Source organism: Heliangelus exortis, chromosome 30, assembly GCF_036169615.1.
Source record: "Heliangelus exortis chromosome 30, bHelExo1.hap1, whole genome shotgun sequence".
Classification (NCBI taxonomy): Eukaryota; Metazoa; Chordata; class Aves; order Apodiformes; family Trochilidae; genus Heliangelus; species Heliangelus exortis.
Window position 1 is genome coordinate 1022563 of NC_092451.1, and position 20462 is coordinate 1043024.

Here is a 20462-nt window from a genome sequence, read left to right on the forward strand (position 1 = left end):
TTTTCCCTCCCCGACTTCTTTCCCACATCCCCTGACCCCTTTCCGATCCCCCCCCCGATTCCTTTCCGACACCCCCCGACTCGTTTTCCCCCTCACTCCTTTCTATCCCCCTCCCCCCCCCAGACCCCTTTTCCCTCCCCGATTTCTTTCCCAACCCCCCCGACTCCTTTCTGACGCCCCCCGACTCCTTTCCCCCCGGCTCTTTTCCACACCCCCCAACTCCTTTCCCAATTCCCGACTCCTCTTCCCCCTCCAGCTCCTTCCCACCCCCCCCAGCTCTTTTCCCAACCCCCGGACCCCTTTTCCCTCCCCGGCTCCTTTCCAACCCCCCCGGACTCCTTTGCCCCCCCCGCTAAAACCCCCCAGGATCCCCTTTTCTCACCCAATTGATGCTCCGGGAGCCCCCGCTGAGTTCCAGCGGTGCTGGGGATGGGCTGGGAGGCAAAAAAACTCCTGAAAACTCCTGAAAAAAGTCCCGAGGTTTTGGGATGGTGCTGTGGGAAGGGTTTCGGGAGTTTCAGTCTTTGCGTTTGGGAGCCAGGTCCGGATATTTGGAATTTTGGAGCCGCAATTGGAAAAAATGGGAGAGCGGCCGTGGGGTCTCACTCAGTTTTATTTATTTTTTTTTTTTTTAGCCTTTTTTTTCTCGGGGTAGACCTGGCGGCTCTGGTACTGGGACCGGGAGGTGCGGGGCAGTGCGGGTTTCACCGCCAGCGTTGTCATTCCCAGAACCGCCCCCCCCCCCCCCCCCCCAAAAAAAAAAAAAAAAAAAAAAAATTAATAAAAGAGAGAAAGGAAAGAGAGAAAATGAGAAAAAGCAGAAAAAATCCGAGATGGTGAAAGCAAAGAGAGGAAGCAAAAATAAGTAAAAGGAGAAAGCAAAAAGCAGGAAGAAAGAAAGAAGAGACAGAAAAAAGGAGGAAAGGTGCTGAAAAAAAAGAAAAGTGTCCTTTGTAACACTTAAATAAATATAATTGGGTATTAGGGGACAAAAAATGCCCCAAAAATACAGAACAGCCACTCACAGCAATATATTGTAGACCTAAACATTTATTTAAGCCACACAAAATAAATTAAAGCATTACATAGCAACTTTTGGTGCAACATCTACAGAAGACAGGAGGGTACCCAGGACTTTAAAAAAAAAAAAAAGGAAATAAAAAAGAAGCTTTGGGTTGGTTGTGATGAAAATGGAGAGGATTACCGGGGTTACAGCACCGGCCCGAGGAGGTTTCCCAGCTTAAAGTTCATTTTATTATTAATAAAAAGCTCAGATCTGTCCCCAAAACGCACCCGGGGGTGTGCGGAGCCTTTGTCGGCGCTTCTGCCTCGGTAGAGACATAAAATCCCGGCCTGTGAGGAAGGAAAAAAATAATTTAAATAAATAATAATAAAAAAACACGGAAAACCAAACCGAAACTGAAAAAATAAAATAAAAATACCGCCCCCTTGCTCAGATTCTGGGCGTCCTGCGGCCCCTTTAAGGCCAAGCTCCGCCCCTCAGCCTCGCGAGTGATTGGCAGCCCCGCGTCCAATGGGAAGCGGCGGGCGGAGCCTGAGAGGCGGAGCCCGGGAGCCGGTGAGTGGCCTGCGCATGCGCGGTGGAGCGGGGGCTGCGGGGACCCCCCCAGCACCCTGCGGACCCCAAAACCTCCCCGGCTGCACCCAAACCCCCGCTGCACCCCGCAGCCCCCCAACATTCTGCTGCTGCACCCCAGACCCCCTCATTGCACCCCGCAGACCCCAAACCCCCCCCGCTGCACCCCAAACCCCCTCGTTGCACCCCAACCCTCCCCGCTGCATCCCACACCCCTCATTGCACCCTGCAGACCCCAAACCCCCCCCGCTGCACCCCAACCCCCTCATAGCACCCCGCAGCCCCCCAAAGCCCCCCCTGCTGCACCCACACCCCTCATTACACCCTATAGCCCCCCAAAACCCCCCCTGCTGCACCCCACACCCCTCATTGCACCCCGCAGCCCCCCAAAACCCCCCCTGCTGCACCCCCACCCCTCATTGCACCCCGCAGCCCCCAAAACCCCCGTGCTGCACCCCAAACCCCCTCATTGTACCCCGCAGCCCCCCAAAACCCCCCTGCTGCACCCAAACCCCCGTCATTGCACCCCGCAGCCCCCCAAACCCCCCCCTGCTGCACCCCACAGCCCTCATTGCACCCTACAGCCCCCCAAAACCCCCCTGCTGCACCCCAAGTCCCCCTTGTCGCATCCCGCAGCCCCCCTAAACCTTCTGCTCCCCAAATCCCCCCGTTTCACCCAGCTGATCCCCAAACCCTTCCTCTTTAGTGTGCCCCACACCCCCTCATTCCACCCCGCAGCCCCCAAAACCTTTCCCTTACCGCCCCCTTCAGCCCCCCCCGAAACCTCCTCTTGCACCCTGCACCCCAAATTCCCAGCCCCCCCCCCCCCCCCCCGCTGCACCCCTCGGGGCACCCTGCAGCCCCACAGCCCCTTCTCCCCCCAGCCCAGCACCCCCTTCCCCAGCTCGCCCATCCCCTATAGCACCCTGCAGCCCCTCTCGCCCCCCGGCACCTCGCGGACCCCCCCACTTTTCGCCTCATGCCCCCCATACCCCGATCAGCCCTTCCCCTATAGCACCCTGCAGTCCAGCACCCCCTGGCCCCCCCAGACCCTTGATCTCAGCCCCCAGGCACCCGCACCCCTTCTCCTACCCCACTCCGGGTGTCCCCAGTCCAGCCGCCCCTTGCCCCCCAGTATCCCCCAGTCCGGCCATCCTTTGCCTCCCAGTATCCCCCAGTCCAGCCGCCCCTGGCCCCCCTCCCTCCTCCAGTCCAGCCAACCTTCACGTGTTTCCCTTTCCCCTGCACCCCCCAGTCCAGTCACCCCTTCCCCTACCGCAGCCCCCCCCGCATCCCCAAATCCAGCGAGCTCTTCCCTACAGCCCCCTCTACACCCCCCAGTCCAGCCACCCCTTCCCCTCCTCTGCCCCCCCTGCCTCCCCCAACCAGCAAACCTTTCTCCTACCGCAGCCCCCCCGCCTCCCCCACCCCCGGGACCCCTTCCCCTATTATTTCCCCTCCTACACCCTGCAGTCCAGCCACCCCTTCCCCTCCTGCACCCCCTGGGGGTCCCCAATCCAGCAGACCCTTCCCCTATTGCACCCCCACCTGCATCGCCAAGCCCACCGACCTCTTCCCTTGCTACGTCCCCCCGAGCCCCCCAGACCCTTCCCCTCTTACTCCCCCTCCACATCCCCCAGTCCAGCAAGCCCTGCCCCTCCAGCACCCCGCATATGGGAGACCCCTTCCCCCCCTGCACCCCCCCCTGCCCCCCGCAATCGCCAGACCCCCCCCTTTCCCTCCAGCCCACCCGGGGCTCCCTCTCCCTCCGCCTGCACGTTTGGGGGTGCCCTCCCCTCCCCAAAACCCCGCTACCCCCTGAGCAGGGTTCCGAGGGTCCCGCTCGACGATCCCCCCCCGCCCCCCCTCCCCACCCAGTCCACGGGGGTCCCATGGGGGAAGCTCCAGCAGCGGAGTTGGACGCGGTGCTGGGGGGCTGCGGGTGGGAGGTGGCGGGGAGAGCATCGAGGGTCCCCCCGCCCCCCCCGGCCCCCCCATCCGCCTGGGACGGAACGTCTGCTACGTGGTCTTGGCCGTGCTCTTCAACGAGGAGGTGAGACGGACCCCGTGGGGACCCCCGGTACCATCCCCCGGTACCTCCCTCGGTACCACCCCCCGGTACCTCCCCCGGTACCACCCCCCTGTCCCACCCCCCCGGTACCATCCCTCCGTATCATCCCTCGGTACCACCCCCGGTACCATCCCCCGGTACCTCCCCCGGTACAACCCCCCGGTAACACTCCCCAGTACCACTCCCGGTACCACCCCCCGTACCATCCCCCGGTACCTCCCCCGGTACCACCCCCCCGGTACCATCCCTCCGTATCACCCCTCGGTACCATCCCTCGGTACCATCCCTCAGTACCACCCCCCGGTACCTTTCCCGGTCCCATCCTCCGGTACCATCCCCGGTACCACCCCCCTGTCCCACCCCCCCGGTACCATCCCTCCGTATCATCCCTCGGTACCACCCCCCGGTACCATCCCTCCGTATCATCCCTCGGTACCACCCCCTGCTACCACTCCCGGGTACCACCCTCGGTACCACCCCTCGGTACATCCCCCGCTACCATCCCTCGGTACCAGCCCCTGCTACCACTCCCGGGTACCACCCCTCGGTACCATCCCCGGTACCACCCCCTACTCCCGAACCCCCCCAGGACCGGGTGCTGCTGGTGCAGGAGGCGAAGCCGGGTGCCGCGGGCAGTGGTACCTCCCGGCGGGGAGGATGGAGCCCGGGGAGAGCATCCTGGAGGCGGTGAGGAGGGAGGTGAAGGAGGAGACGGGGCTGGAATGCCAACCCCTCACCTTGCTGGCCCTGGAGGAGAGGGGCCCGGCCTGGATCCGCTTCGTCTTCCTGGCACAGCCCACGGGTGAGGGGCTCCGGAGAGGGGGGAGGAGGATGGGGCTCACCCGGTGCATCCTTAGATGGGGCATGGGTGTCCCCTGGCAGCACCGTGAGGGACATCAGTGACCCCAAAAAGCCCCATGGTGACCAGCAGTGACCCCAAACAGCCCTGTGATGGGCAACAGTGACCCCAAACAGCCCCATGATGGGCAACAGCATCCCCAGACAGCACCATGGTGACCATCAGTGATCCCAAACAGCACCATGGTGACCAACACTGATCCCAAACAGCACCATAGTCACCATCACTTACCCCAGACAGCCCCATGGTGACCATCACTGACCCCAAACATCCCCACAGTCACCATCAGTGTCCCCTACAAGCCCCACAAAAGGCTTTGGGATCTCCAGGGCACCAGTGTCCCCTGCCAGTCCCACGATGGTCACACCAGTATCCCCTGCCAGCACCAGCACCAGCCCCACATCCCCCCACTCCCCACAATGGGGTCTTAGTATCCCCTATCAGCCCCATGATGGGGGAGGGGGGGTCCTCGTGCCCCCAGCAGCCCCATGACCAGGCACTGGCACCCCTTGCCAGCCCAGTGCTGGGGTCCTGCTGTCCCCTGCCACCACCCCTGTGCTCCATCACCTTTGTCTCCCCCCTCTCTGCCCCCAGGTGGGACCCTGAAGACCCTGGAGGAGGCTGACACCGAGTCCCTGCAAGCAACCTGGTGGGCTGGGGACCCCCAAGCCCTTCCCTGCGTGCCCTGGACATCCTGCCCTTGCTGGCCCTGGCCACCCGCTACCGCCGCAGCCCCCCGCACCCCCCACCCTGCCACAGGACCTGCCCTCTGCCCCCCTCTGCCTCAGGGTCCTGGTAGTCTTCACCAACGCCACCGGGGACCTCTGGGTGCTGCTGGGCACTGCCGGGACCCCCCACTTACCCGTGGTGGTCTGTGGCACATCCCCAGCCGAGCTGAGGGGGGGTCTGTGCCTGCCCGTGCTGCGGCTGCTCAGGGACTGCCTGCCCCCCCCCGACCCCCGCCCGGGACCCCCGGGTTTGCTGGGGCTGCAGCACCGAGCTGGGGGTCCCGGGGGGGGTGACGGGGTTTGCTTTAACGTGGTGCTGAGCATCCCAGCCGGCAGCCCCGGGGCTGTGCCCCCCCAGCCCCAGGGTCCCAAATTCTCCTGGTGGAAAGTGGAGGAGGAGGGGTTGAGGGGCCGCATCCTGCACCGGCTCCGCACCACGGTCCCCATCCGCAGTTGATGCCCGGGCTTTGGGCAACGGGGGGAGGCAGGGGGGGGGATAAAGGGGTGGGGGATGTTTTGGGGTGGGCTGAGAACCAGGCAGGGCAGAAATAAACCCAATTGCTGCTTCTGGCACCCACCTGGCTGTGGCTGAAGGGGGGGGGGGATTAATAGGGGGGGTGAGGCGGGAGATGGGTGGGGGGGGGTTCAGGGGGTGTGGGAAGGGGGATGGGGTGAGTATGGACAATGGGGGGGGATCCCCTTTTGCCTCCCAGTATCTCCCAGTCCGGCCAGTGCTGAGCTCCCAGCTTTATTGCAGCACAGTCCCATCACCCAGGGGACAGAAAGTGTGCAGGGTTTGGGGTGCACCCCCCACCCCCTCCTGCCACACAGGAGCTACAGACAGACAGACAGACAGACAGACAGACCTTGTGCCCCCAGAGCTGGGGGCAGTGACTGAGTCCCTGCAGCCCAGGGGGTGTCACTGTCCCCCCCATTATTGCCAACACAGAAACCACCCCGCTCGAGGTCACTGGGGACAACCCCCAGATGGGGCAGGGGGGGAGAGCAGGAACCCAGCACCCAGGAGGAACCCCAACACGGGGCACTTGGCACCCCGAGGGGCTGCACCTTGCCCTGGGGAGGGGGCATCCCCCCCGGGTTGGCCAAGGTGGGTGCTGAAGGATTTGGAGCCATCTTCCTCACAGGACCCCCTGGGGTCGGTGCCACCACCACTGGGGACGTACTGGTCCCAGCAGGGCCACCAGAGCCACCATCCCCGGTGGCCACCGCAGCCTGGACAAAGAGGGGGTGCTCCGTGGGGGGGTCGGGGAGCCTCAGCTCAGGGGGGTCCCTTGGGTGGTCCCTTGACCAGGGCAATGGCAGCCAGCTCCTTGCAGAACTCCTCCAGCACCACCACCCCCTGGAAGAGCATCGTGTGCTCCATCCTGCAGGGAAAAAATACACACTGGGCTAACCCCTTCTTCAAAGGACAGGCACTGCCCCCACCCCAAGGATCCTTCCCCCCAACTCACTGCTCTCCAGGCACCATCCCCAGGAGCTGCTGCCTCACCAGGAGCAGTTTGGCTCTGAAATGGGGCACCCGCTGGAGCCGCTGCATCAGCTCCCCCATCACCTGCATGGGGGGCAAAGAGTCAGGCCCCCCCCCTGTCATCCTTCCCACCCCCCAAAAAAAAAACCCACCAAAAAACCCCAGGAGGTGACATTACCCTGACGAGGACCGAGAAGAGGGAGCGGGAGCCGGGTGCCAGGCTGAGGTAGGGGTCCAGCAGGTACTCGTGGAGATGGGGATGGGGGAGGGCAGCCAGGTGGGACAGCACCGAGGTCACCTGCAGGTTGAGGCTGTAGGGCTGGGATGGGGTGGGGGATGCTGAGTGGGACCTGGCACGGCCAGTTGTGTCCATCCCCTCTGCCTCCCCATGGCTACTGCCACCCCCACACCCCCAGCCCCCTCCTCTCCCAGGTCCAGGACCCCCAGAGAAGGGGTGGAGTGGCCCGGAGCATCAGTGGAGGGGGAACCTTGGGAAATCCCCAAGCTGCGGGGCAAGAAAAGACCCTGGGCACCCCAGTACCTGGTCCAGGATGCGACTCATCCGGTCAAAGAGGACCTTGAGGAAATGACCTCATAAAACATCACCTCGGGGGGGCAGGAGTCGAGGGGCCGGGGGGCTGGGGCCACCCCCAGGAGGCAGCATTGGCACGGCATGCCTGGACCTGCAGAGGGGAGGGGAGATGGTGGGACAGAGCCAAACCCCACCACCCTGGAGACCCCCCCTCCAGGCACTCACCATGGCCAGGGCATCGTGGATGTAGGTGTCATAGCCCCCCTCCTCCAGGCAGGAGGAGGTTTTGCCTCCTCGGGGACCAGACAGAGGAAGCTGGGAGGGAAGGGAGAGCGATGGGAGGGGGATGCAGACCCCCCCCGCTGCCCCCCCGATGCTTCAGCAGCCTCTGCACATCCCTACCTGCTGACCACCTCGTTCACGTGCTCCTTCCCGGGGGGGGCAGAGATTTTTTCACCATCTCAAAGCCAACATCTGGGAACCCATCAGTGAAATAAGGATCCTCCTCAGGTCCCTGCAGGGCCAGCACAGGGGCATCAGCTGGGTGGGCATCAGGAGGGGGCTGCCCCCCACCTCAATTCTTCCTCTCCCCTCCCCTCTTTGCTCACAACCCATCCTCCTCGGGGTCTGGCTCGGGGGGTCCGCGCTCGTCGGGCATGGGTGGGGGTCCGGGGTACAGGTACCCCCTGCCCTCCAGGTTCCTCAGCACCAGGCTGTGGGCCACGTGCTCGTGGGGCTTCTGCAGGAGCTCCTCGAAGAGCCTCAGGCTGGCCAGGCTGATCTGTAGCAGGGTGAGCAGGATGAGACCACCCCTCAGTGACCCCAAACCCTAACGTCCTCCCCAAACCCCATCTCCCCCAAACCCCCCCTAAGGATGGGGCTGACCTCGTCAGAGAGGTGGTCGCAGCGATCGATGAGCTGGGTGCGCAGGGGGTGGGGGGTGTCCCCGGGGGTCTCGGGGTCCCGCTCTGATCCCAGCAGGAAGAGGATGAGGTGGTGGAGCAGGGGGGAGGCACGGAGCTGCCTCACCATCCCCACCAGCACCCCCGTGGTGCTGAGGACAGAGAGCTCAGACCTGCTGGGGACAGGGAGGGGTCGGGGGGGGTCCTTGGTAAAGAATCCCAGAATCCCAGAGTGGTTTGGGTGGGAGGGGACCTGAAAGACCATTGAGTGCCAACTGCCATGGGGCAGGGACACCTCCCCCCAGCCCATGGTTGGATGCCAGGGATGGGGCAGCCACAGCTTCCCTGCAGAACCCATCTCGGTGTCCCACCACCCTCACACCAAAGAATTTCTTCCTAATATCCACCCTCAATCTCCCCTCTCCCAGTTCAAAGCCATTCCCTTTCATTCCATCCCTCCATATCCTCATCCAAAGTCCCTCCCCAGCTTTCCTGCAGCCCCTCCAGGCACTGGAAGCTGCTCCAAGGTCTCCCCAGAACCTCCTCTTTATTTTCTCCAGCCTGAACAACTCTCTCAGCCTGGCTCCAGAGCTGCTCCATCCCTCCCAGCATCTCCCTGGACATTCTCCCCTCGGGCACTCACATCTCCAGGAGCTGTGGCTGCAAAATGCCTTGGAAAAACTTCTCCTCCACAGCCTCCGTGATGGCATCTGCCACAACCTGGGGGTGACAGGAGGGGCTGAGCCACAGCGTGGGGCTGGGGGTGCCCGTGCTCTGCAGGGGCCTCTCCAGGTGGTTCCTTACCGGGTGGGCACCCATCACCAGCTCCTCCAGGTAATCCAGCCAGCAGAAGAAAGCAACCAGGTTTTCCTTCCCGGGAAAAACCCCCTCACCACCAGCATCCCCCTGCAACCTGCACGGGGCAGAGGACACGAGGGGTTGGTTGGGAGGCGGGGGGATTGCAGCAAAGCCACAGCAGAGCTTGGGGACCACCCTGCCCCGTGCCCACCCCTACCTCCAGGTGACCTTCTCCAGGGTGAGGACGTCGGTGGGGTGGGTGCCGGGGGGCAGGGAGCTGTAGAGGTGACAGAGCTGCTCTGCCAGGAGCTGGCACAGGGCACTGCCCCTCACCAGGTGGGCAGCAGCCCCCTCCTGGGCCAGCCCCACCAGCAAGAGGAGGTTCTCCCGAGCCTTCAGAGCCACCCTGCTCTTCTGCGAGGAAGAAGAGGAGGAGGAGGAGGTGTCAGCAGCACCCCCAAGCCCCCCCCCCTAGATGCCCCCTCCTCACCAGCCCTTTTGCCCCTACCTGGCTCTTGCAGAGTCCCACCAAGGAGGTGACCAGGTTGCTGTCCCTCTGTGCTGGGGAGGGCTGGGCTGGGGGGATCTCCAGGGGGTGCTCTGCACCCTCTTCCACAGGGCTGGCCAGCAGCTCCTGGGCTCTCCTCCCGTTCAGGATGCTCTTGCCCTGGAGAGGTAGAGGAGCAGCAAAACATCACATCACCCCCTCTCCTCTTCTTCCCACTCATCCCCCGGGAGCTCCGCAGCGATGCAAAGCACCTCAAAAAAAAAAAAATTAACAAAAGCTTAAATAAATAAAGAAATAAAGAAAGAAAACCCCTTGAGGTGTGTCCCCCCCAAGAGGTGTCACCTCCAGGATGTATGCCAGCAGGGTGGGATCCTGCTTGATCTTCGTGCAGAGGACAGCAGCAAACTGCACCTCCTCCTTCTCCGTGCCGGAGCTCAGCCGGTCCCCACTGAGCTGGAGCAGCTTCTGGCAGGGCAAGGAGAGGGGGTGCTGGGCTGCTGGATGCCCTGGGACCCCCCCTTGATCCCCTCCCCATCCCTGGAGCTCACCTGCACCGGTCTGTGGACGTTGAGGTAGTGCAGGAGTGGGTGCTGCACCTGCCCCAGCACCCTGCTGAAGAAGAGGAGGACCTGCTGCCTCATCCCGGGGGGGTACTGGGTGGGGGGAGACAGGGAGAGGCATCAGCACCAGCCCTGAGTACTCTGGAACTGCCCCCAGACTGCCTGCTGGGTCACCCAGCAGTCACGGGGAGGGGGTTTATAGGGACAGAGACCTCAGTTTTGCTCCCCCAAAATAATGCCAAGGACCCTCCCCCCGGGGCATCCCACCTGCCCTGGGCCCTTGTAGCAATGAAGGGCCAAACTCCATCCTCTGAGCTGAGCTCTTTTGGAGAATAAATTAAAAAAAAAAAAAAAAGAAAAAAAAAAGTCTCACCCCTAGTGAGAAATAAATAATGAGAAATAATGAGAATAAATAGTGAGAAATAATGAGTTAAAGCCCAGCATCCCAAAACACCAAACCCTGAGGGGCAGGGAAGGGGCAGGGGACATTTCAGGAGCCCCCCCTGTTCTGCAGCTTGCTTCTGCATGAGCCCAAACCTATTTATAAGGAGTTCTGAGGTTATTATTAGCAGCACAGGGACAGCCCCTGTACTATATTAATAGTTACTCTGAGGGAAGGGAGGGGGGGCTGCTGAAACCCCCCTCATCCTGCAGGATTTATAATCTCAAACGGGACGAGCAGCACCCACGCCAGACGGAAAAGCTACGGGTGCTTTGGGGTTAGGAAAAAAAACCAAAAAAAAAGTGTCCCTGACCCACCTCTGCCTTGCCCAGCGTGCTGAGGGTCTCCAGCACCTTGTGCTGCAGCAGGTACTCCAGGCAGGGTCCAGCTTCCCCTGCGGAACGCTGCTTCTCCTCGTACACCAGGATGTCCAACATCTGCCGGAGGCGCCAGGGGATGTCCGTCTGTCTGGCCGGGATGCTCTCATCTACAGACACACCAGAGTTTTGGGGAAAGGGGGGTTGGTGGCTGCTTTTTTTTTTTTTTTTTTTTTTCCCTCCTCTCCTGTCAAGGCGCGGGGCTGGGTAAAGGTTAATTCTGGGGTACCCAAAAGTTGGATGTGACCCCCCCGACGCTAGATGGCAATGTCAGGATGGAATCTGGAATCCCGGCTGCTCCTTCCGCTCATGGCGCTGCCAAACCCACCCCATCCGCTGCCCTGGGACGGGGAGGGGGGGTGACAACCCCGGACACCCCGCAGGGAAAGGGGGAATGGGAAGGATGAAGATCCTGACAAGGAAAGGGATGAAACTCTCCAGGACCCGCCTTTGGTGCTCGCGGGGAAGGATGTGCCCCTGACTGCAAAGGCTGCCAGGAGGGGCTGCACCCACCCAACCCCCCCGTGCTGACCCCACCAGGGGTCGGGGCTCGGCAGGGTCAAGCACCCAGCTGGATGAGTCCTCCCGGGGTACGGAAAAGGGGGTCCCATGCCAACGTCCCCCCCCCACGCCAGGTTACCCGTGGGGCATTAGGGTGGGCACAGTGCCCTGCTACTGCACGGGGAGGCCCCACCGAGGGCATGGGGGTCCCGATCCAGGGCATGGGGTCCTGTCCCGGGGTACAGGGTCCCCACCCAGAGAACGAGGGTCCCGACCCAGAGCACAGGGACCTGTCCCCAAGCATGGGGACCTGCCCCAAGACACGGGGTCTCAACTCGGAGCACGGGGGTCCTGACCCAGGCCACCAGGTTCTGTTGCAGGGTATGGGGGGTCCCGACCCAGAGCACGGGGACCCCCTCCTTGGCCACAGGAACCGTAATCCCAGCCCAGGGGACCCTCTCCTAGGGGCACGGGGACCCTCTCCCAAGACCCCTCTCCAAGGGGACCCTGTTCCTACACCTCAAGGACCTTATTCCCATACCACCGGGACCCCATCCTCGGGAACAGAGACCCCCCTCTTCACAGGGACCCCCCCTCACGGGGACCTCCCCACTCACCCGTCGCCTCCAGGTAGTACCCGGTGATTCCCTTCCAGTGTTCGGTGAAGGCTTCCAGCAGATCCACGCTGGGCTCCCGCTGCGCACACCGGGACGGGGGTCAGGGGTGCACCGAACCCCCCCCCCCCTCTGTCCCCGGTCCCACCGTGAGTCCGACCCCGTCCCGACCCCGCTCACCGTCTCCACGGCTTGCTGCAGCAGAGCACCCAGACGGCTCAGCATGGCTGCGAACCCGGTACCGAACCCCCCCCCCCCCCGTACCTAACTCCCCCCCGGTACCGGCCCCCGCTCCCGGTCCCGCCCCGTTGCGGTGGCTCCGCCCGACGCCCGGCGCGGGGCGGCTCGGCCGTGGGACCTCCCCCCGGCAGCTGAGCTGCGGGATCCGGGGGAAGGGGGGGAACTTGGGGGGGGGCGGAGAGAGGGAGATTGAAGGTGTCGAGGTTGGGGGGCTGAAGGGGGGTTGGGGGCGGAGGGTTTGGGAAGGTCCCTCAGCACTAAAATTGTTCTGGGAGTGGTGGGGGGGGGACCCTGTGGGGACACCAGGGGCCGGGATGGGGGTAACCCCCCCCTATCCAAACCTCACACCGGGGTGGGGGTACCCCCCGTGCGTTGGGATGGTTCCAGCCCCCCTCCCAACTCACCTCTTCCCACAGCACAAGCCAGGAGAAACCAAGTTTTAGGATTATTTTAAATTTTTATTATTCCTCAAAAAAACCCTAAAACAACACCCCACAAACCCATGTTTCTACACTTAAAAACAAGGCACGACACAAACACAGCAGCTGGAAAGCAGCCCAGGGCCCAGCCCGGGTCCCACTGACTGACTCCTGGGGTGCTCCAAGCAGCCCCCCTCCCCTCTATGTGTCCCCCCCCCCCCCAAGGCTGTATCCGCACCCACCCCTCTCCGGGGGGCTGGGGGTGCACCATGCCACCAGACCTACACTGGGGACAGAGCTGGTGGCTCATGAGGTTGCAATCTGCCCCAAAACCGAGGTGCTGGGACGGGCAAGAAAATTCCAGAGTGACCAGAAACCCACAAAGGGAGAGTTTATATGAATATATACATATATATATATCTATAAAATGTCTATATAAAAATAGATGTGTGTAGCTGTAGTGTTGATATTGATGGTTAAAAAAAAAACAAAAACAAAAAACAAAACGTCGAGCTTGGTCCTGCACAACCCACGTGCAGCTCTGCTGCTTCCTGTGGAGGGATGCCTGCTCCTGCAGGTCCATTGGGGGGGGGGGAGGCTGCCCCAGGAAAAGGGGGGGATGGGGAGGGGGCTGCTGGAGCATCGGTCACATCGCAGACTTCATCTCCCACTCCTGGAGAGTGGCAAAAATAGGTGGTGACTTCCCCCGTGTTCCTGGTGGCCCCCAGCTCCCCCCCATCCCTGCCCCCCCCAGGGTACCTTTCTCCTCTGCAGCACTTTCCCCCTCTCCAGCAGCAGCGGGGAGGGAGGCGGCCTCAGGGCACTCCTGGCTGATGCTGTGCGCTTCAGCAGCGGCTTGAGGAATGAGCCCTGCTGGGGAAAAAAAACCCAAAAACATTAAACAAACAAACAAACAAACAACAACAACAAAAACAAACAAAAAAAAAAAAAAACCGCCCCCCCCAAAAAACCCCAAAAAACCAAAAACCACCAAAAAACCAAAACAAAAAAACCCCCCCAAAACAAACAAAAAAAAAACCCCAAAAACAAACACCAAAAAAAACCCAAACAACCAAACGAACCAAAACCAACAAAAAAACACAAAAAAAACCCCGAAAAAACAAAAAAAAAAAACCAAAATGGAGGGGAGGGAGGCCCATGCCTGCCCTCTCCACCCCTTCCCATCCCACCCCTCCCCGGTGTCCCCTCACCTCGGAGCCAGCCGAGCTGCAGCTGGTGGTGGTGGTGGCAGCGATGTGGCCCCTCAGGGACTTGCTGATGGCCAGGAGGTTCATCTCCGAGCCGGCTTTCAGCCTCCCCTTCATGGGGCAGCCCCTCTCCAGCTGCCCCACCTTCTCCTCCAGCTTGGGGAAGGCTCTTTTACCTGCAAGGACAGTGGGAAAATTCCCAGCTCGGGCACCCCCCAACCCCCCTGCCTGCTCGCCAAGGGTCAGGCACCCCCCGGCAGAGGGGGAAGGTTTGGAGGTGCTACCGATGAGGATATCCAGTCCATCCCGAGCCCCTTTCCTCTCGGGAAGTGTCAGAGTGCGCTGGGACAGGGACAGATCCGTGCTCCGGAGCTCGGGGCTCAGCTCTGAGCGCCGCGGGTCCCTGCCCCGCGTTGCTGCCGCTGGTGCTGGGGAGAGAAGGGAGGGCAGGGGGGGAGGATGATGCTGGGGAGGAAGGGCAGAGGCATCAAGGCACAACACTCTGCTCCTCGGCTCCTGTCCTGTCTGGGATGCCCGGGATGGAGACCCGGCCCCTGCTCACCTGCTGGGGAGGGCAGGGCAGACACGGGTCTCCTGCGCTGCCTCTGCACTACTCGGTCCAAACTCTGCTGCTGTGGAAGGAAGCACAGGAGAAGCCCGTGGGTGAGTGGGTGGTAGGAGCCCATCCCCCTCCGGGCTGCCTTGGGGTGGGGGGAGGGAGGGGAAGGGGTTACCAACTGCTGCAGCCGCTCCACGTTGGAGTAAAGATGCTTGGGGGTCTCAGGTGGTGGGAGCTGCCCGAAGGGATCATCCATGTAGGTATTGGGGGTCGGGACTCGTCGCAGCAGCAGCCCACTGCAAGGAGGGGGGGTTCCCATCACTGCTTTTGGTCCCACAGAGGAGCCAGAGGGCTGGGGGGTGGCCGTGCCCCAGCCAGGGTCTCCTTACCCTGCCGCAGGGCAGCTGCTGGCATCGCCCAACCTGGGGGGCTCGGCACCGGGGCTGCCCCCTGCCATCTCCCCTCCTCCCCTGGCCCGCAGGGTCTTCAGCCAAGCTTCCCTCTCCTCATCCGGGCGGGTCTGGCGTGGGGCAGGGGGGGTCTGAGCTCAGCGGGACCCCCTCCCTCCAGAGAAGGGCAAGGGGGGGGTTGCTGCGTGGGGTAGGGGGGAACAGGGGGGCTTCTCACCTGCAGCAGGGCGAGCTCCCGGCCCCGCTGGGCGATGCGGATGTGGAGGTGCCGGGGGGAGCCGGAGGCCGCCCCTGGGGAGACCTGGCAGCCCTGCAGCCGTAGGGCACAGCCAGGGGGCTGCGTTCCCCCCCCCGGGCCTGGGGCCATGCGCAGGGCTCCGTCCCGCACCGCCCGCCACAGCCGCTGCCAGCGCAACCGCACCGCCAGGAAACCTGCGGGCACCGCCCCCGTCAGCCGGGACACGGGGACAGGGACAGCCCCTGGTCCTGTCTGTCCCCATCCTCCACACCCACCTCCTTTAGCATCCTCGCCAGGGCAAGCTTCATCCTTCTCCTTGCTGAGCTGGGAGACAGCGGCCTGGGGATGGAGAGAACTCCATGGGATGGGATGGGATGGGATGGGATGGGATGGGATGGGATGGGATGGGATGGGATGACCTTAAAGTTCATCCAGTGACAAACCCATGGGCAGGGACACCTCCCACCAGCCCAGGGTGCTCCAAGCCCCATGCAACCTTCAACACTGCCAGGGATGGGGCAGCCACAGCCTCTGGGGGCAACCTGGGCACCCAGGGGCTCAGCACCCTCACCCCAAAGAATTTTTATAGCTTAAGTTCGAGTTGGAACAGACCTCTGAGAGCATCAAGACTGACTACCTAACCTAAATCTCCCCTCTTCCCCTTTAAAGCCATTAAGATCCAGAGGTTTCAAGCCCCCTGCACCCTGACCCCCCACCCCACAGCAATGCCACCCTCCCCAGCAACACCCGACAGGGACAGCAGGATGGGGAGTTGGGGTGCACCCTGGACACCCCCTTTCCCCTGCCTGTGTTTCCCAGGGGAGGACAAGCAGCTCACTCTGCTGAGCCTTGAGGAAGGTGACACTGGGACACCGATGGCTGCCAGCCCACCCGGGGCATTGCTGCTCACCTCTGCAATCACCTGTGAAGGGAGGAGGGGAGAGCTCAGCCCCCAGCACCCACTCCCCCACCTAACAGTGCTCCAGGCACCCCTGGGATGGGAGAGGAGCTGGGGACACACAAGATTGTCCCCAAACCCCTCAGGTGCCACTGTTTGTCCCTGCTCCCCCCTCCTCTCCTGCCCACCCAGAGCTCTGCCAGGCTCCAACACCTCCAAACCTTCCTCCAGTCCTCAGCTTGCTGCTGGCTCTGGAAGCCAATCACCAGCACCTCGCCTGCTGTCCCTGTCACCTTCAGGGCATGGGGCATCTTCTTGCCACGTTTGGCTTTGTAGGTGACACAGCAGCCCCGCAGGTCCAGCACCAGCACAGGGTGTGGGTCAGCAGCACATCTGAAGCACTGGGAGGGCAACAAGGGGGGGGGGGGTCAGTGGTGGGCAAGGACCCACTTCCACCATCCATCCATCCATCCATCCATCCATCCATCCATCCATCCATCCATCCCTTCCTTCCTCCTTCCCTCCCTCCCTCTCCTCCATCAGTCTCTCCAACCATCCATCCATCCCTCCCTATATCCATCTATGGCTCCTTGAATGCTTCCATCCATCCATCCATCCATCCATCCATCCATCCATCCATCCATCCCTCCCTTCCATCAGACTCTCCCATCATCCATCCATCCATCCATCCATCCATCCATCCATCCATCCATCCATCCCTTCATCCCTTCCTCCATCCATGAGTCCTCCCATATCTCCATCCCTCCCTCCATCCCTTTCTCCATCCATTCCTCCATTCCTTTTTCTATCCATTCCTCCATTCCTCCATCCCTTTCTCCATCCCTCCCTCCATCCATTCCTCCATCCCTTTCCATCCCTTTCTCCCTCCATCCCTCCCTGCCTCCCTGCTCCCAGCCTCTCACCAGCAGCACGTTTTCCCTGACAATGAAGAGCTGCTTCACCCACTGTCCCAGCCAGCGCCTCCTCCAGAGGAAGCCACAGAGCTGTGCCTCGGGGTGCCCGGGGGGCTCAGCATCGGGGCTGGGGGCTGCTGACCACCTCAGGTAGTGGGCACGGTCCATCACACCATCCTCATCCTCCTCGTAGGACTCGTAGTGGCTGCTGTCAGTGTCAGCACCTCCTGGGAGCCAGGAGAGTGTCAGGGGGGTGGGTGGGTGGGTGGGTGGGGGTGCTGAGGAGGGGGTGCAGTGGGTGCTCACCTGAGCCTGCACATCTGCTGGGGCTGGGGGCTTCGTTATCTTCGTAGGAGTCTTCAGGTGGAGGGGATGATGAGACCACCTTGCTCTGGGGAGGGAAGGGGGGCTTTGAGGTGTTCCCCCCTCCCCTGTCCCTGGGGTGAACATCACTGGGTCCCCATGGGACAGCCGGGGGGCTCTGCCCAGAGCTGGCAGCACTGGAACCTCCCCAGTCTGGTTGGACCCCCCTATGACAGCAAAGTCACAAAGCAGGGATGGCCCCCGTGTCCCCCTCTCCCAGCACAGTGCTGCTGCCTGAGCCCTGTGACCCCCACAGGCCCCCCACCCCACCACTGCCCACCCCTTACCCCTCCAGGCAGGCTCAGGGTGCTGGCTGGGGGGCACTCACAGCCTCTCCCTCCTGTTCCATCCACCCTCCGGGTGCCTGGGGGGAAAGCAGGACTGGAAGCTGTGTGCCAGGGTGGGACAGAGGGGTGGGGGTCAGGAGGTGGGGAATGGGATGGACAGGAGATGGGGTGTGGGTCAGGACATGGGGTGTGGGATGATCAGGAGATGGAGAATGGGTCAGGAGAGGGGGTGCAAGATGGACAGAAGAGGGGGTGGGGGGGTCAGGAGATGGGGTTGGGGTCAGGAGATGGGGTACAGGATGGACAGGAGATGGGGTGTGGGATGGTTAGGAGATGAAGAATGGATCAGGAGATGGGGTGCAGGATGTACAGGAGATGGGGTGGGGGTCAGGAGATGGGGTGTGGGACTCACCTTGCCCATCCCATCCCTGGGAGGTCCCCGGGGCAGGCGAGAGGCAGCGCATGATCATGTACTCTGCATCCTCTGCTGCAACACGGGGGGGGTGTGGGGGGACACCCAGTCACAGCCCCTTCCCTGCCACCCACCCCCCCACAGGGTGCTCCCTGGGGGTCACCCACAGCCCTCCACTCACACGAGGGGCTCTGCAGCCGGGACAGGAGCTCAGCCACTGACTTCTTCTTGGCCCGAGCTCCAGCGCTGAGGCTTTCCCGGTCCAGGATGAGCAGGAAGGACCTCAGGTCACACAGCAACTTGTCCAGGTCTGGGGGGGGGGGTGACAGGGACAGGGACAGGGACATGCCATCACCCCCCACCAGATGTCCCTGGGCAGGGCTGGGGAGGGGTCTCTGGTGGCAAGTGGCCAGGGGGGGTTCTGTGCCACCTGCCCCGGCTCAGCACAATCCTGCTATTGAGGGGCCCGGGGGAGGATGAGGAGGGAGGATGAGGAGGGGGGGCTGGGGACCTGCTGAAGGCTCCTCTGTGTGTGCTCACAGAGGGGGTTTGTTCCCGGAGGGGCTTTGGGTGCAATGGCCCGGGGCAGCCCCACGTGCTGAGGAGGAGGAGGAGGAGGCACATGGGTGATGAAGGCTGCTCTGAGCACTGAAAATGCTGAGTGCTCACCCACCCTGAGGTCAGGGAGCAAAGTGAGGGCTCAGCACCAGCCCAGCACCCCCACATCCCTGCACCCCATCACTCTGGGCTGGTGGGGATGTAAAGCACCCCCAAAACCAGCAGCACCCCTACGGGGAGGAGGGGAGGGGGGAAGGGGGAAGGATCCCACCGGTGCCACAAGTGTTAAAGGGGACACGGGAAGAGCCCCCGCCCGCAGAGGGGCTGGCAAGGGGACAGTCCCCATCCCGTCCCCCCCAGCCGGGAGCACACACCCCTGCCCGGGGGGAAAAGAAACATCTGGCAGGGCAGGAGGCTGAGCAATGCCGGGGCCGGGCCCAAACATCTGGATTTCCCTGGAAACCGGGGAAGGGAAAAGGGGGAACCAGCTCCCTGGGGTGGGGGGCTGGCGGGGCAGGGGGGGGGCCTGGGGATGAAGGGGGCCCTGCGGGCAGAGCATGATTGGGGGGGGGGGACACAGACAGACACAGAGAGACCCCGGGACTGCCCCCCGTGCCCCCTGTGCCTGGCTCTTCCTCTCCCTCCCTCCTCTCCTCCGCCCAGGCCGAATTCCTCAGCAATGACATCTCCATCCACTCGCCCCCCCCCCCCTCCACCCCTGCCTCCATCCTCCACACCCCCCACACCCCCCAAAAAAAAAGCTCCCGGTGCCCTCAGTGGGGCAGGGGAAGCCATCCCGGGGGTGTCCGGTGGGGAGGAGGCAGGGGCTGCCCTCACCCACCCCCAGCTGCCTCCTGCCAGGGTTTTGGGGGGGGCGGGGGGGGTAAGATGAAAACGCCCCCCAAACACAGAACCGTGGCCTAGCACAGCACCCTGCTCCCCTGGGACACCACGCGGCTCCGTGGCATCCTCATCCTCGGAGGAGGAGGAAGGAGAGAGCCACCCACGGGATGCCACAAGTCCTGGGTGATGCCAGCACCCGGGGGGGACTCCTGGCTGGCACCTCCAACCCCCTCCCTGCAATGAGGGGGGGTTTTACATCCAGGCACCCCCTGAGAGGCGCAGGAGGGGAGCAGAGGTGGGGGGGTACCCTAGGACCCCCCCTCTCCAGAGCTCGGGGTGGCTCTGGCCCAGCTGGGGATGACTCAGAGGAGGCTGAAGGCCACCTCAAGCCTGGCCCTGCTGTGACCCGGCCCTGCTCCAGGGTGCTCCCCCCCCCAGCCCCTGCACCCCCAAAATGCCCCAAGGAGGCTGCTGGCAGAAGCCCCGGCACCCCATACCCTGTGCACCCCGATGGTTTGGGGGGAAGGGGGGCACCCGAGCCCCCCATCCCTGCTCTGACCTCCCGAGCCCCACACCCCCACTTTGTCCCCTGCACCCCTTTCCTCCCCTGCACTTTCCCACCGCCCCAGACCCCCCCTCTCCTCCTGTGGCACCCCCTCCTTCTCCCCACACGCCCCCTTTTCCCTCACCCCCCCCCCCTTTTTACACCCTCACCCCCTCTCCTGGGCACCTCCACGACCACCCCCGCTCCCCCTCTGCCCTCTTTCCTCTCGCCCCTCTTTGCACCCCCCAGAAGCCCTCTCACCCCCCTACATCCCCCCCCCCCCTCCCCGTACCTCTCTGCCGAGCCATGGTGCGGGGTCACTCACATCGCGGCGGAGCCGGGAACCGGAACCGGGACCGGTAACCGGGACCAAGACCGGTACCGAAGGGCTCGGGACAGCCCTGTCCCGGCTCGGCTGGGCTCGCACACGCCCTGAGGGCCCCCAGCAGGGTTTGGGTGGGGGTGGGGGGGGAGGCGGGGAAGGGCTCCGCATCCTTTTCGGAGCAGCATCGCCATCTGCAGGGACCGGCGGGCGGGGGGCTCGGGAGGAATTGGGGGGGTGGGGGGGGTGGGATATCAAATCACCAGAGA

At 63.1% G+C, this 20462-nt stretch overlaps 3 protein-coding genes across 11 annotated transcripts; 1 reads left to right on the forward strand and 2 right to left on the reverse strand.

Annotated features, from left to right (window-relative positions):
- Positions 1-3017: 3017 nt before the first annotated feature.
- Positions 3018-5745, forward strand: NUDT18 (nudix hydrolase 18). The gene is given in 7 exon segments (XM_071729191.1): positions 3018-3549; positions 3552-3650; positions 4258-4288; positions 4291-4470; positions 5122-5202; positions 5205-5270; positions 5273-5745. Coding segments are annotated over 7 exon segments (1176 nt in total). The 5' UTR covers positions 3018-3270; the 3' UTR covers positions 5713-5745.
- A 242-nt stretch (positions 5746-5987) lies between these two features.
- Positions 5988-12277, reverse strand: FHIP2B (FHF complex subunit HOOK interacting protein 2B). The gene is given in 21 exon segments (XM_071729218.1): positions 5988-6640; positions 6728-6828; positions 6923-7063; positions 7286-7338; positions 7341-7385; positions 7388-7427; positions 7502-7566; positions 7569-7591; positions 7679-7716; positions 7719-7790; positions 7881-8057; positions 8162-8351; positions 8822-8898; positions 8983-9091; positions 9194-9390; positions 9485-9643; positions 9827-9949; positions 10033-10137; positions 10804-10973; positions 11982-12060; positions 12159-12277. Coding segments are annotated over 21 exon segments (2115 nt in total). The 5' UTR covers positions 12204-12277; the 3' UTR covers positions 5988-6534.
- Positions 12278-13083: 806 nt separating this feature from the next.
- On the reverse strand, positions 13084-20396 carry LOC139788863 (actin filament-associated protein 1-like 2). 9 transcript variants are annotated; one of them, XM_071729175.1, is made up of 15 exons: positions 20164-20396; positions 18108-18236; positions 17927-18001; positions 17515-17615; positions 17171-17255; positions 16874-17091; positions 16172-16351; positions 15891-15974; positions 15328-15391; positions 15032-15246; positions 14794-14924; positions 14408-14700; positions 13849-14273; positions 13397-13510; positions 13084-13310 (listed from the first exon to the last, which is right to left on the reverse strand). In XM_071729175.1, the coding sequence occupies exons 1-15, from the start codon at positions 20177-20179 to the stop codon at positions 13284-13286; spliced, it is 2157 nt and encodes a 718-aa protein (XP_071585276.1). In that variant the 5' UTR covers positions 20180-20396; the 3' UTR covers positions 13084-13283. The 9 variants fall into 9 exon arrangements, with proteins under 9 accessions (XP_071585276.1, XP_071585279.1, XP_071585280.1 ...); XM_071729178.1 differs by lacking the exon at positions 20164-20396 and having other exon boundaries at positions 14408-14477; positions 14580-14700; positions 18108-19175; XM_071729179.1 differs by lacking the exon at positions 20164-20396 and having other exon boundaries at positions 13849-14021; positions 14130-14273; positions 18108-19175.
- Positions 20397-20462: the final 66 nt, after the last annotated feature.

Excerpts from the sequence above, each read along its gene's own strand:
- LOC139788863 (XM_071729173.1), bottom strand. The coding sequence starts at position 18,273 with ATGTCCCTGTCCCTGTCCCTGTCACCCCCCCCCCCAGACCTGGACAAG. Across the intron at positions 14,274-14,407 it reads TGCCCTGCCCTCCCCAGCAG|CACCAGCGGCAGCAACGCGG; the intron begins GTGAGCAGGGGC and ends TTCTCTCCCCAG. Across the intron at positions 13,311-13,396 it reads AAGTGCTGCAGAGGAGAAAG|GAGTGGGAGATGAAGTCTGC; the intron begins GTACCCTGGGGG and ends GCCACTCTCCAG.